The sequence below is a fragment of the Babylonia areolata genome, chromosome 21, assembly GCF_041734735.1.
Source record: "Babylonia areolata isolate BAREFJ2019XMU chromosome 21, ASM4173473v1, whole genome shotgun sequence".
Taxonomy (NCBI): domain Eukaryota; kingdom Metazoa; phylum Mollusca; class Gastropoda; order Neogastropoda; family Buccinidae; genus Babylonia; species Babylonia areolata.
This window is the reverse complement of record NC_134896.1, coordinates 2,192,431-2,207,430: the sequence shown is the minus strand read 5'-3', so window position 1 is coordinate 2,207,430 and position 15,000 is coordinate 2,192,431. Positions and strand designations below refer to the sequence as shown.

Genomic DNA, 15,000 nt, shown 5'->3' with positions numbered 1-15,000 from the left:
TAGAGAGAGAGAGACAGAGGAAGTTACAGAGAGAGAGAGGCAGACAGACAGAGAGAGAGAGAGAGAGAGAGAGAGAGAGAAAGATACAAAGACAGAGAAACAGAGACAGAGGGACAGAGGGACAGACAGACAGGTTACTAGACAAAACACATCCAGGGCAAAACCAAAGACAGAGAGTGAGAGACACAACAGATCTCTAAACAGACAGCGAGAGAGACACTAGATCTCTAAACAGACAGTGAGAGACACAACAGATCTCTAAACAGACAGTGAGAGACACAACGGATCTCTAAACAGACAGTCAGAGATACAACAGATCTCTAAACAGACAGTCAGAGATACAACAGATCTCTAAACAGACAGTCAGAGACACAACAGATCTCTAAACAGACAGTCAGAGACACAACAGATCTCTAAACAGACAGTCAGAGACACAACAGATCTCTAAACAGACAGTCAGAGACACAACAGACCTCTAAACAGACAGTGAGAGACACAACTGATCTCTAAACAGACAGTCAGAGACACAACAGATCTCTAAACAGACAGTCAGAGACACAACAGACCTCTAAACAGACAGTCAGAGACACAACAGACCTCTAAACAGACAGCGAGAGACACAACAGACCTCTAAACAGACAGTCAGAGACACAACAGATCTCTAAACAGACAGTCAGAGACACAACAGACCTCTAAACAGACAGTCAGAGACACAACAGATCTCTAAACAGACAGTCAGAGACACAACAGATCTCTAAACAGACAGTCAGAGACACAACAGATCTCTAAACAGACAGTCAGAGACACAACAGATCTCTAAACAGACAGTCAGAGACACAACAGACCTCTAAACAGACAGTGAGAGACACAACAGATCTCTAAACAGACAGAGACACAACAGATCTCTAAACAGACAGTCAGAGACACAACAGATCTCTAAACAGACAGTCAGAGACACAACAGATCTCTAAACAGACAGTCAGAGACACAACAGACCTCTAAACAGACAGCGAGAGACACAACAGATCTCTAAACAGACAGCGAGAGACACAAACGATCTGTGAACAGACGTACAACAGACCACTTGCACAAGACAAAACACAGAATGTTAACTTCTCAATCTGACATGAACAAACTGAAGAGGCGACGTAAAACTAATTTCTTCCAGACATGGAACATCAGCCGCTCTGTCTTCAGCATGGTAAACCGTACAAGCCGACAGTGCCTGCTGAAAAGAAGGTCGTTCGTTGGTATGGTTTAATGCAATTCATAACTTGATTTTTCACGTAATTATTTCAGCATCAAAGTGCCTTCTGTAAGTGCAACATTTTATACAACGAGTGAAATACGAAAAACAACAACCAAAGAACAAGCCCAAAACGATTTCAACACACACACACACACACACACACACACACACACACACACACACACACCATTCCCACAAACACGTTATTACCCTCACTACACGTGTAGGTATGTATCACTACTTTCAGCATCTTATTTCTTCATTGTACGAACAGGTAAAAGAATAATGCCCTGGTAACATCCAGTTACCCCAGACCCCTTCCACCAACACTACCCGGCTCCTTCAACAACGCCACCCCACCACACCACCCATGACGTTTACCGCAACCATGACGTTCACCACAGCATCCGTGACGTTCACCACACCTGTGACGTTTACCACACCCATGACGTTCACCACAACTGTGACATTTACAACACCCATGACGTTTACCACACCCATGACGTTCACCACAGCTGTGACATTTACAACACCCATGACGTTCACCACACCACAGGTGACGTTCACACCTGTGACGTTCACCACAGCATCCGTGACGTTCACCACACCTGTGACGTTTACCGCATCCATGACGTTCACCACACCATCCGTGACGTTCACCACATCTGTGACGTTCAACACACCCATGACGTTCACCACACCTGTGACGTTTACCACACCCATGACGTTCACCACACCTGTGACGTTTACCACACCCATGACGTTCACCACACCATCCGTGACGTTCACCACCATCGTCCACCCATCAGTTATATATATATATATTTGTGTGCCTATCAGAGTGGAGTTCTTATGCAGAACTGTGCCTGGGTACAACCCTTTGTTTCCCTGGGACCTTTTTCAGCGCGCCAAGTGCTGTAAACGCTCGGTATATCGTCTCATCCGAATAACTGCCAGCAGACGCTCACTTTGATTTTTTTTCCGGTCAAAGTTGGGAGACAGGGCCAGACCGAGAATGGAACCCTCACGGACACTGTGCTGGTGGATGAACGTGTGAAGCACTGTGCTACTTTCGTCCTATGGTGTACGTTAACCTGTTCTGTTACCTGTACAGTGATGGGAGAAAGGGGGACAGTCTTGTAAACCTTTCTGTTACCTGTGCAGTGATGGGAAGAGAGGGGGACAGTCTTGTAAACCTGTTCTGTTACCTGTGCAGTGATGGGAGAGAGGGGGACAGTCTTGTAAACCTTTCTGTTACCTGTGCAGTGATGGGAGAGAGGAGGACAGTCTTGTAAACCTGTTCTGTTACCTGTGCAGTGATGGGAGAGAGGAGGGACAGTCTTGTAAACCTTTCTGTTACCTGTGCAGTGATGGGAGAGAGGGGGACAGTCTTGTAAACCTTTCTGTTACCTGTGCAGTGATGGGAAGAGAGGGGGGCAGTCTAAGGCTGGCAGCACTGAAGAGGAAAACGGGTCAGTCACACGTGGTTGACACAACCAGGATGGTTGTCGGTGAGGTTACTGCCGAGGCCTGTGGAGAAGCAGCCTCACCTGTGGCTTCGTGCACAAACAGTTCTGCCTGCCTGCCCGATTCTGTCTGTGACCTCAGTGAGGTTCAGGAGTGTGTCGCAGTGGACCGTCGGGACGTGCAGCACGTGCAAGTGCAGTCTTCCAACATCTCCTTCCCTGCACATGTGATGCTGTTTAAACAGGCGAGACGCACCTTCTTGTATACTGTGTGCCGCTTCAAGCAAGCAGACTCGTGCACGCAAATACGGAGGTAGATTATCTACATAAAGATATGCCCGCACACTACACAGACAACCCTCACACACACACACACACACAGACACAGACACACACACTTCTCAACTTCTCTCTCTCTGTATATACATATATGTATGCATCTCTCTCTCCCTCTCTCTCTCTCTCTCTCTGTGTGTGTGTGTGTGTGTGTGTGTGTGTGTGACATTATCTGAACAAGGAAATAGAGACAAAACAATCGTGTCGACACTAGGTAATGATAAACATGTTATCAGCCGAATGAAACGGTGGATGAAATCTGTTATTTCAAGATTAGAATTAGGCAGTAAACGCGATAACCAAGATTAGAATTAGGCAGTAAACGCGATAACCAAGATTAGAATCAGGCAGTAAACGCGATAACCAAGATTAGAATCAGGCAGTAAACGCGATAACCAAGATTAGAATTAGGCAGTAAACGCGATAACCAAGATTAGAATCAGGCAGTAAACGCGATAACCAAGATTAGAATTAGGCAGTAAACGCGATAACCAAGATTAGAATCAGGCAGTAAACGCGATAACCAAGATTAGAATCAGGCAGTAAACGCGATAACATGCTTATTTCTCGTTAACAACAAACACGAAAAAGCCCTGAGAATGCATCCACAAAGCATACAGATATAACATTCACACAGCATTCAAATATAACATCCACAAAGCATACAGATATAACATTCACACAACATTCAAATATAACATCCACAAAGCATACAGATATAACATTCACACAGCATTCAAATATAACATCCACAAAGCATACAGATATAACATTCACACAGCATTCAAATATAACATCCACAAAGCATACAGATATAACATTCACACAGCATTCAAATATAACATCCACAAAGCATACAGATATGACATTCACACAACATTCAAATATAACATCCACAAAGCATACAGATATAACATTCACACAACATTCAAATATAACATCCACAAAGCATACAGATATAACATTCACACAACATTCAAATATAACATCCACAAAGCATACAGACATAACATTCACACAACATTCAAATATAACATCCACAAAGCATACAGATATAACATTCACACAGCATTCAAATATAACATCCACAAAGCATACAGATATAACATTCACACAGCATTCAAATATAACATCCACAAAGCATACAGATATAACATTCACACAACATTCAAATATAACATCCACAAAGCATACAGATATAACATTCACACAACATTCAAATATAACATCCACAAAGCATACAGATATAACATTCACACAGCATTCAAATATAACATCCACAAAGCATACAGATATAACATTCACACAGCATTCAAATATAACATCCACAAAGCATACAGATATAACATTCACACAGCATTCAAATATAACATCCACAAAGCATACAGACATAACATTCACACAGCATTCAAATATAACATCCACAAAGCATACAGATATAACATTCACACAACATTCAAATATAACATCCACAAAGCATACAGATATAACATTCACACAACATTCAGGACGCCATGCAACACGTGTCCAGCCAAGTCTTTGTATCTTCATTTGTACGTTGTACGTTTTTACTGTTTTGCCTACATCGAAACGCGTCGCTTCCTCATTTCGTATTTCAATTAATTAATTTTTTTTTCCTAATTCATGTTTGCTCTCAATCGACCATGAGGTGAGTATAGCGCTTTATTTTTTTTTAGACAAACAAACAAATGAATAAATAAACAAATAAACAAACCCCTCTCCGATGAGAAATAAAAAAAGTTTTCGCATCGTGTGCCAAACATCGCATTTTGGATGATGTACAGGAATGTGTTACACTTGGATATGAATTCATAGAGCAGAAATATTTTCCCAACACAACTTCTTGAACAAAAAGCTCTCAAAGCGCATACATAAAGAAAACGACAACAACAACAAAAACGAAAAAAACAACAAAGAAAAAACAAAACAAAACAAAACAAAAAAACAAGCATCTGGTCTCGAAAACCAAACACACATAACACCAAGCCAGAATCTGGCAGAAGACAGTCGGCTTGTGTCACTCAACGTCTGGCATGACATCATCAGTCGGCGCTTACGTAACAGCTGGCGTTTGCAGTGATGTCATATATCGAACACACTCTGATTGGGAGGTAAGATTAAAGAGGGTGGAACATTTTGCCAGAAAGTGCGGTAAATAGATATGGTGGGTGTGATCTTGGCACGCTGTTTGCTTTGCGTTACTTAAAAGAATTTCCATATCAATTTGGATCGCTTATGCAATCCAGCTGTGGTCTTTCCAAAGTGTGTGCGCGAGTCATAGTTATACTGTTGAAGGACTAGATGTGTGACACACGCCCACTTTTAACTGAACAGACAGAGAGAGAGGGAGGAGACTGTTAGCATGCCTGTGTGTATACTTTGAGGGTGTGGTTACACCGTACAGATGTTCATTCGTCAGTAAAAAGAATGGCTTTATTCAGTTTGAGTAAAGCTTCTATTGTCCGTCCTCTCTCCCTCCCCCCCCCTCTCTCTGTGTAGGACATATATACTGACAAATATAATGTAGTATTGTGTAGTGTAGACCCTGTTTCAGGGCGGGGACTGGATGAAAAAAAGCGCGCCAGTGCTTATCTATTATCCTGGAAAATAAAGAATTTGTCTTGTCTTGTCTTGTCTTGTCTCTCTCTCTCTCTCTCTCTCTCTCTCTCTCTCTCTCTCTCTCTCTCTCTCTCTCTCTCTCTCTCTCTCTCTCTCTCTCTGTATGTGTGTGTGTGTGTTATCGAGAAACAGACTGTGAGGCAGTAATGCAGGACAAAACAACAACATTTGTTTTCACCTTTACAAAAGAAATGACTACTGTTCTCACCAGTTTTACTTTCACCGTTCAACAGGGCCAGGGATAGTACTGTCGCTTCTTCTTGCAGGAAATTCTATCCCGTAGCAAGATAGACACTTTGTGGGAATGGTTTGAGATGTGGGAATAAATTTGCAGGGTAAATAATTCATCTGTTCACTTGTATTTGTTATCGAACTGTCTCAATGTTTGCCGCTCGTGTGTGTGTGTGTGTGTGTGTGTGTGTGTGTGTGTGTGTGTGTGCGCACACACACACACATACACACACACGCACGCACGCGCACACACACACACACACACACACACACACACACACACACACAGTCGATGAGGGTAAAGCGGAACAACTCGGAAATAAATTTCTGGAGTGACTTCCTGGGTTTGTTCCCCTGCACTTGTATTTCTTGTGCGCAAGTTTTCGCCGATACGTTTCTGAATAAATACGTTGCTGAAGCCAAGAATTGACTATAAGATTATATATATATATTTAAAAAAATTTAGTCGTTGTTTTCTGACAATAATTAGTCCCGTGAAACCACTTGTGTGATTTTCTAGAGACTACTTTATTCATTTGGTGATGAGAAGAAGCATCCAACAGCACGGGGCTGAAGTGAGAAGTATATTGCCCCTTCAGGAACGCACACTTTGTGTGAGTTTACTTCCAGCATGTTTCTTTGGTGTGGCCAGGCTACTGTACGGTACAAATACAGTTTATTGACGTCACTCTTCTTCTTCTCATCATTTCCTTCACGTTTCTTTCCTCAGGCCTGTGAAAGGAACAGTAGGCCATGTCGAATCAAGCTGAATTTGACTTGAAATGAACTGATTTGATAGCACTGAAGTGATTTAATTGACTTGGCTTCTTCCCGTCAGTGTATGCGGGGACTGTAGAGAGGAAACTGAAGACTTTGTGTTTCATGTTCCCACCACTACAGCACAAGACAATGAGGACTGGTGTGAGAGAGAGAGAGAGAGAGAGTGTGTGTGTGCGTGAGAGAGAGAGAGAGAGAGAGAGAGAGAGAGAGAATGTTAGAGAGAGAGTATGAGAGTGTGTGTGTGATAGAGAGAGAGAGAGAGAGAGAAGGGGGGTTAAGAGAGAGACAGAGACAGAGTATGCGAGAGAGAGAGTGTGAGAAAGAGAGAGTGTGTGTGCGTGAGAGAGAGAGAGAGGGAAAGTGTGCGTGTGTGTAAGCGAGAGAGAGAGAGTGTGTGTGCGAGAAAGAGAGAGAGAGAGAGTGAGAGAAAGAGAGAGAGAGAGATGGGGGGGGGGGGGGGGGGGGGCACACACAGACACACATCTCATTCTGATTTTTGTTGACAAGTTTAATAACACAGCAATATGATAGAATTATATCTCAGAACCCGGCCATTCTGATCCGAAACTCATTCAACATACAACGAACATTCACGACATGTTTTTTTCTTGTTGTGTTGAAGAGAGTTGGACCACAATCAACGTATCCTGGTGTACAGACTGCGGTGACAGGGTTGACGTCATTTCTTCACTGACGTCATGCAGAGGAATGATGTCACGATTACTGGGACACAGCCTGAAGGAATTCTGGGAAACAAAGTTAAGAACAGACATAAAAATGTTCCAAATTATTAATGTATACTGGCTTGAATGTTTTATATGATACATGTAGGAGGGTTGTGAGCAGTGCACAACACACACACACACACACACGCGCGCGCGCGCACACACACACACACACACACACACGCGCGCACACACACACACACACACACACTCTCTCTCTCTCTCTCTCTCTCTCTCTCCAAGGCGAGGCGCTTGTGGCGTGTACAATAAAAGGTATGTATATATGGTAGTCAGTATTGTCCGTCTATGGACATCAGAACAGCAGAGGAGGCAACTGCGGTCCCACAATAAAAGTTTTATACAATATATACCTACATAGCATCAAGCATTTGTTGTTGTTCATCATCATCATCATCATCATCATCATCATCATCATCTCCTCCTCCTCCTTCTCTCTTAACAAGTTGAAGAGTCATTCGGGTATCGCACAGAAGAACTGTTCACCAGATTGCTCCAGGTCTGTCGGTTGAATGTCAGAGTCTGGGTCTCTGCAAATAGTTTCCCTGTTCATTCTGCGATGCTGTCAGTCTATCCTCAACACACAATACAATTTCAGGTTCTCAAGGACGTGTCAATGCGTTTGGACAAATCCATATAAGCTACACCACATCTCATCTGCTAGGCAGATGCCTGAACAGCAGCATAATCCAACTCGCTTAGTCAGGCCTCGAGTGCATTCATATATATTTGTGTACCTATCAGAGTGGATTTCATCTACATTATTTTCCAGTGGGATAACCCTTTTGTTGCCATGGGTTCTTTTTCAGTGCGCCAAGTGCGTGATGCACACGGGACTTCGGTTTATAGTCTCATCCGAATGACCAGACGCTCAGTTTGATTTTCCAGTCCACCTTGGGAGAAAGGGCGAGAGCAGGACTCGAACCCAGACCCTCACGGACACTGTGTTGGCAGAGAAGCATCTTGACCATTCTGCCACCTTTCTTGTCATACCGGAAACACGCAGCCCCCCTCTCACCTTCAAACGTCAGTTCCCCACTCCCGTTAGCGGTGGCCTTGGTCAGCAGAGTCTGGAGCTGCTCCTCAGTGACGCCCGTTCCCTTGTTGGCCAGGGCAGCCTGTAGCTCAGTGGCCGAGACCGTGCCGTCGCCGTCCGTGTCGAGGGATTTGAACAGCATGGCCAGCCGTGCGGCGCTAGCGATGTCACTCTCCGCCAGAAGCTTGGTGAACTCGTCGAAGTCTATGTCTCCGTCGCCTTTCAGCAGTAACAGTGACAGCAATAATCTACAGCACTTTTTTGGTGACGACAATATTAACAATAACAAAATAACAATCTCTGTCACTTTTGTTTTGTTTTGAAAGCAACAATAGTACGAATAACAATGATAATCTCCATCGCCTTTTTTATATTTTATATACAACAATATCAGCAATAACGATAATAATCTCCGTCACCTTTTTTATGAACAACAATAGTAACAATAACAATATTACCCTCCGTCACCAGTTTTTGACAACAGTAACAATACCCACAATAATCTAAATCCCCCCCCCCCCCTTTTTTTGTTGTTGAAAAAACAACAATAGTAAAAATAACAATAATTATGACCGTCACCTTTAAAAAAACACACAAAAAAACAACCCAATAACAATAGTAGCAATAACAATGATAAAAATCGTAATATAAATAACACCAATGAAAACGACAACAACAAAACATTCCAACCGTCATTGCTGTCCACAGTTGTTGGTGAGCCATGTGACCCAGTGTACCGTGACGCTGGTACTTACCATACATCCAACCAACTCACCAGCCCAAACAACCAACCCACCAATCAGTCAGCCATCCCATTCACACACTCCCCCATGTCACCCCACCATCAAATCAGTCAGCCATCCCAGCCACACACCCGGGTCACCCCACCATCAAATCAGTCAGCCATCCCAGCCACACACCCGGATCACCCCACCATCAAATCAGTCAGCCATTCCAGTCACACACTCCCCCATGTCACCCCACCATCAAATCAGTCAACCATCCCATTCACCCCCCCCCCCCCCCCCCCGAGATCAACCCACGAACAAATCAGCCAGCCGAGGAATAAGGATATTCTGCTTTCCACTCCGCAGGACCTACATATCTTTCTGACCTCATCAGTGTTTACACTCCCGCAAGAAATCTCCGCTCTTCCTCTGACTGTTATCTTTTGAAACTTCCTCGTGTCAATACAAGAACCTATGGTGAACGCTCTTTCTTCTTTGCTGCTCCTCACATCTGAAACAACCTTCCTCATCATATCCGTGCATCTGATTCTATTTCTGCTCTTCGCTCATCACTAAACACTCATCTTTTTAAAACCTATCTATAAGCACTCTCAGCTTTCTGGTTCTCCAACACCACCCATGTCAGCTCACTTTGGATGTATGTAGAGTGGGAGGGGGAGTGTATGTGTGTGGGAGGGGGGGGGGAGGAATGGGTTTTTGAGAAAGAGTGGTCATGAATGTTTTATGTAACTTGTAATATTTTTCTTTCATGTAAAGCGCCCTGAGCTCTTTGAGAGAAAGGGCGCTATATAAATGTACATTATTATTATTATTATTATTACCAATACACTTTTAACAACCTGCCTTGAGCAACGATGTCAACAATCATCATGCTCATCATCATAATATTCATGACCATAATTATCGTCATCACCACCATCATCACCATCACCACCATCATCACCACTAGCCCCACTACCCCTACCATCACCACCATCATCACCATCACCACCACAACGATGACCATCACCACCGTCATCATCATCATCACCACCACCACCACCACCATCACGGACATTACCATTGCTGTCGTAGGTCTTGATCAGGTCTGTGACCTGCTGGTCAGTGACGGAGGCTCCCTTGGCCCTGAGGATGCTGCCCAGTTCTTCAGCACTGATGGACCCGTTGCCGTCCTTGTCCATCACCTTGAACGCCGCGCGGTACTCTGCCCACAGGGGAAAACAGGGTATATATACCCCGTGTAACAGCCTCAAAACTACCCTCTGTCCACAGGGAGAGACATAGGGTATGCCCCGTGTAATGCCTCAAAACTACACTCTGTCTATAGGGAGACACAGGGTATACATCCCGTGTAACATCCTCAAAACTACACTCTGTCCAGAGAGAGACACAGGGTATACACCCCGTGTAACAGCCTCAAAACTACACAGGGAGACACAGGGTATACACCCCGTGTAACAGCCTCAAAACTACATACGGAGAGATAGGGTTTTCACCCCATGTAACAGCTTCAGAACTACACTCTGTCCACAAGGAGACACAGGGTAGCACCCCGTGTAACAGCCTGAAAACTACACTCTGTCCACAGGGACACATAGGGTATACACCCCGTGTAACAGCCTCAAAACTACACTCTGTCCACAGGGACACATAGGGTATACACCCCGTGTAACAGCCTCAAAACTACACTCTGTCCACAGGGAGACACAGGGTATACACCCCGTGTAACAGCCTCAAAACTACACTCTGTCCACAGGGACACATAGGTATACACCCCGTGTAACAGCCTCAAAACTACACTCTGTCCACAGGGACACATAGGTATACACCCCGTGTAACAGCCTCAAAACTACACTCTGTACACAGGGAGACACAGGGTATGCACCCCGTGTAACAGCCTCATAACTACACAGGGAGAGATAGGGTTTTCACCCCATGTAACAGCTTCAGAACTACACTCTGTCCACAGGGAGACACAGGGTATACACCCCGTGTAACAACCTCAAAACTACACTCTGTCCACAGGGAGACACAGGGTATACACCCCGTGTAACAACCTCAAAACTACACTCTGTCCACAGGGACACATAGGTATACACCCCGTGTAACAGCCTCAAAACTACACTCTGTCCACAGGGACACATAGGTATACACCCCGTGTAACAGCCTCAAAACTACACTCTGTCCACAGGGAGACACAGGGTATACACCCCGTGTAACAACCTCAAAACTACACTCTGTCCACAGGGAGACACAGGGTATACATCCCGTGTAACAGCCTCAAAACTACACTCTGTCCACAGGGACACATAGGGTATACATCCCGTGTAACAGCCTCAAAACTACACTCTGTCCACAGGGACACATAGGGTAAACGAAAGGAACCGTTCACGATCCGGAGATACGGATTAATTCAGAAGACTTACAATCAATCTTTGGAATGAGTAGAAACAAATTTACTATATGTGTGTTTAATCCAAATTTGGTATTTAAAAATCTTTTAAGAGAAAATGAATTTACTAAGTTTATGACGGACACACACACACACACACACACACAGACATACACACACACACGCACGCACACACATACGCGCGCGCGCGCAGACACAAACACAGACACACAAACATATAGACACGCGCGCAAAATCTTTTAAGAGAAAATGAATTTACTAAGTTTATGACGGACACACACACACACACACACACACACACACACACACACACACACACACACACACACACACACACACACACACACACACACACACACACACACACACACACATTAATTGAATCCACTGCTTTGTCTTGGAAAATGTTCGCACCATCTGTCACGACATTTCAGTTTTTTCATCGGTCAGGCTGAATGGCTGTTTAGTGAGAGACTAAATCATACACCTTGATCAAAGAACACGAAAATTGTGGACGATGAAATAATCATAATGGCTATTTAGTGAGAGAATATATCATATACCTTGATCATAGAACACGAAAATTGTGGACGATGAAATAATCATAATGGCTATTTAGTGAGAGAATATATCATATACCTTGATCATAGAACACGGAAATTGTGGACGATGAAATAATCATAATGGCTATTTAGTGAGAGAATAAATCATATACCTTGATCATAGAACACGAAAATTGTGGACGATGAAATAATCATAATGGCTATTTAGTGAGAGAATATATCATATACCTTGATCATAGAACACGGAAATTGTGGACGATGAAATAATCATAATGGCTATTTAGTGACAGAATAAATCATATTGTGGACGATGAAATAATCATAATGGCTATTTAGTGAGAGAATAAATCATATACCTTGATCATAGAACACGGAAATTGTGGACGATGAAATAATCATAATGGCTATTTAGTGAGAGAATAAATCATATACCTTGATCATAGAACACGAAAATTGTGGACGATGAAATAATCATAATGGCTATTTAGTGAGAGAATATATCATATACCTTGATCATAGAACACGGAAATTGTGGACGATGAAATAATCATAATGGCTATTTAGTGAGAGAATAAATCATATACCTTGATCATAGAACACGAAAATTGTGGACGATGAAATAATCATAATGGCTATTTAGTGAGAGAATATATCATATACCTTGATCATAGAACATGGACATTGTGGACGATGAAATAATCATAATGGCTATTTAGTGAGAGAATAAATCATATGCCTTGATCAAAGAACACGAAAATTGTGGACGATGAAATAATCATAATGGCTATTTAGTGAGAGAATAAATCATATGCCTTGATCAAAGAACACGAAAATTGTGGACGATGAAATAATCATAATGGCTATTTAGTGAGAGAATAAATCATATGCCTTGATCAAAGAACACGAAAATTGTGGACGATGAAATAATCATAATGGCTATTTAGTGAGAGAATAAATCATATACCTTGATCAAAGAACACGAAGATTGTGGACGATGAAATAATCATAATGGCTATTTAGTGAGAGAATAAATCATATACCTTGATCAAAGAACACGAAAATTGTGGACGATGAAATAATCATAATGGCTATTTAGTGAGAGAATAAATCATATACCTTGATCAAAGAACATGAAAATTGTGGACGATGAAATAATCATAATGGCTATTTAGTGAGAGAATAAATCATATACCTTGATCAAAGAACACGAAGATTGTGGACGATGAAATAATCATAATGGCTATTTAGTGAGAGAATAAATCATATACCTTGATCAAAGAACATGAAAATTGTGGACGATGAAATAATGAGAAGAAAAAAGTTCATAAGCAGTGTGTATTCTCTCTAAAAGAATACAACACATGATCTCTGAAAGAAAACAGTGTACACTTTCCATGGTTATCATTCACTGCTGTCCGTCATTTTGAAGCCTCTATGGTACTTCCAGGGACACGTGCACGAAATACCTCCTAAACAAATACACAAAGAAACAACGAGACAAACAAACAAACAAAAAACCCAACATATTCCCGGCCAAAAAATCATGTGTCATAAAGGTCAGAACTGTTAGAGGTTTCCAGATTATATACTACAAATGGAAATTAAAAAAACAAACAAAAAAAAACGAAGAAAAAAAGCTGCCACTGTGTAAAATGATACTATCCCTTCCACCTGCAGGATATGCACGACAAGCTTGCGAAATAATAGATATAAATATATCATTTAAAACATAACACCAGTGCAATAAAAGAAATAATAATAAAGGCACGTAGAATATCAAGATCTCAGCTCATATATGCTCACGTATCCACGCATATGGATGCACTGAGTGCCATTCATACTTCCATCGTGGATTGAAAGACACAGTCAGTTCACCATTAGCATCATTCAAACTAATGACTTGATGATATGTGTGTGTGTGTGTGTGTGTGTGTGTAAGAGAGAGAGAGAGAGAGAGAGAGAGAGAGAGAGAGAGAGAGAGTACGTGTGTGTGTGTGTGTGTGTGTGTGTGTGTGTTCTCTTAAGGACTGGTGGTTTCGGAAGCAAGATAACGGGACTGATCGTTGTTGTTTCACGGATTTTGTGTGTGTCTTAATCTCCGTGCAAACCTGTCTGTATATCTGCATTGTGTATGTCCTTCCTCATCAATACCTTTTCCCTTCATTCCTGTGTGTGCTATTTGTGATAGAGGTAGATGTCAAGGATAGATCGGAAGAATAGGCTATGCCTAAAATCTTAATCCTTGGATAAAAACGTTCTCTCTCTCTCTCTACTCCTCCAATAATATGTCATATTTTGTTTCATTTTTGACTCACTTGTGTAAACAAAGTGAGTCTATATTTTAACCCGGTGTTCGTGTGTGTGTGTGTGTGTGTGTGTGTGTGTGTGTGTGTGTGTGTGTGTGTGTGTGTGTGTGTGTGTCCGTGGTAAACTTTAACATTGACATTTTCTCTGCAAATACTTTGTCAGTTGACACCAAATTTGGCATAAAAATAGGAAAAATTCCGTTCTTTCCAGTCATCTTGTTTAAAACAATATTGCACCTCTGGGATGGGCACAAAAAAAAGAAGAAAAAAAGAAGAAGAAAGAAGCCTAATTATATGCAAACTGCATTTACTGTTATATTTATATTTTTTGTATTCTCTAAACTTGGCACTTTGACCTCTTATTCTGACACAACAACAATATCATTTTTTGTTCAAACAGGAACTTCTTTTGCTAAGCATGGAAGTTTTATTTATTTTGCAAACGTTTTGGTGCAGATAGTAAAAAAGGGAAATTACTCTGTAATTAA

At 42.2% G+C, this 15,000-nt stretch overlaps 1 protein-coding gene across 1 annotated transcript in view; it reads right to left on the bottom strand.

Moving 5' to 3' along the window:
• Positions 1–7,189: 7,189 nt before the first annotated feature.
• The window catches only part of LOC143295873 (uncharacterized), a 17,496-nt gene continuing 9,685 nt past the window's right edge, over positions 7,190–15,000 (bottom strand). The window contains exons 3-5 of the mRNA XM_076607536.1: positions 10,291–10,434; positions 8,464–8,700; positions 7,190–7,448 (exon numbers count right to left, since the gene is read on the bottom strand). Coding sequence (XP_076463651.1) covers positions 7,423–7,448; positions 8,464–8,700; positions 10,291–10,434 — 407 coding nt within the window. The 3' untranslated portion in view covers positions 7,190–7,422. The remainder of the gene's footprint in view (positions 7,449–8,463; positions 8,701–10,290; positions 10,435–15,000) is intronic.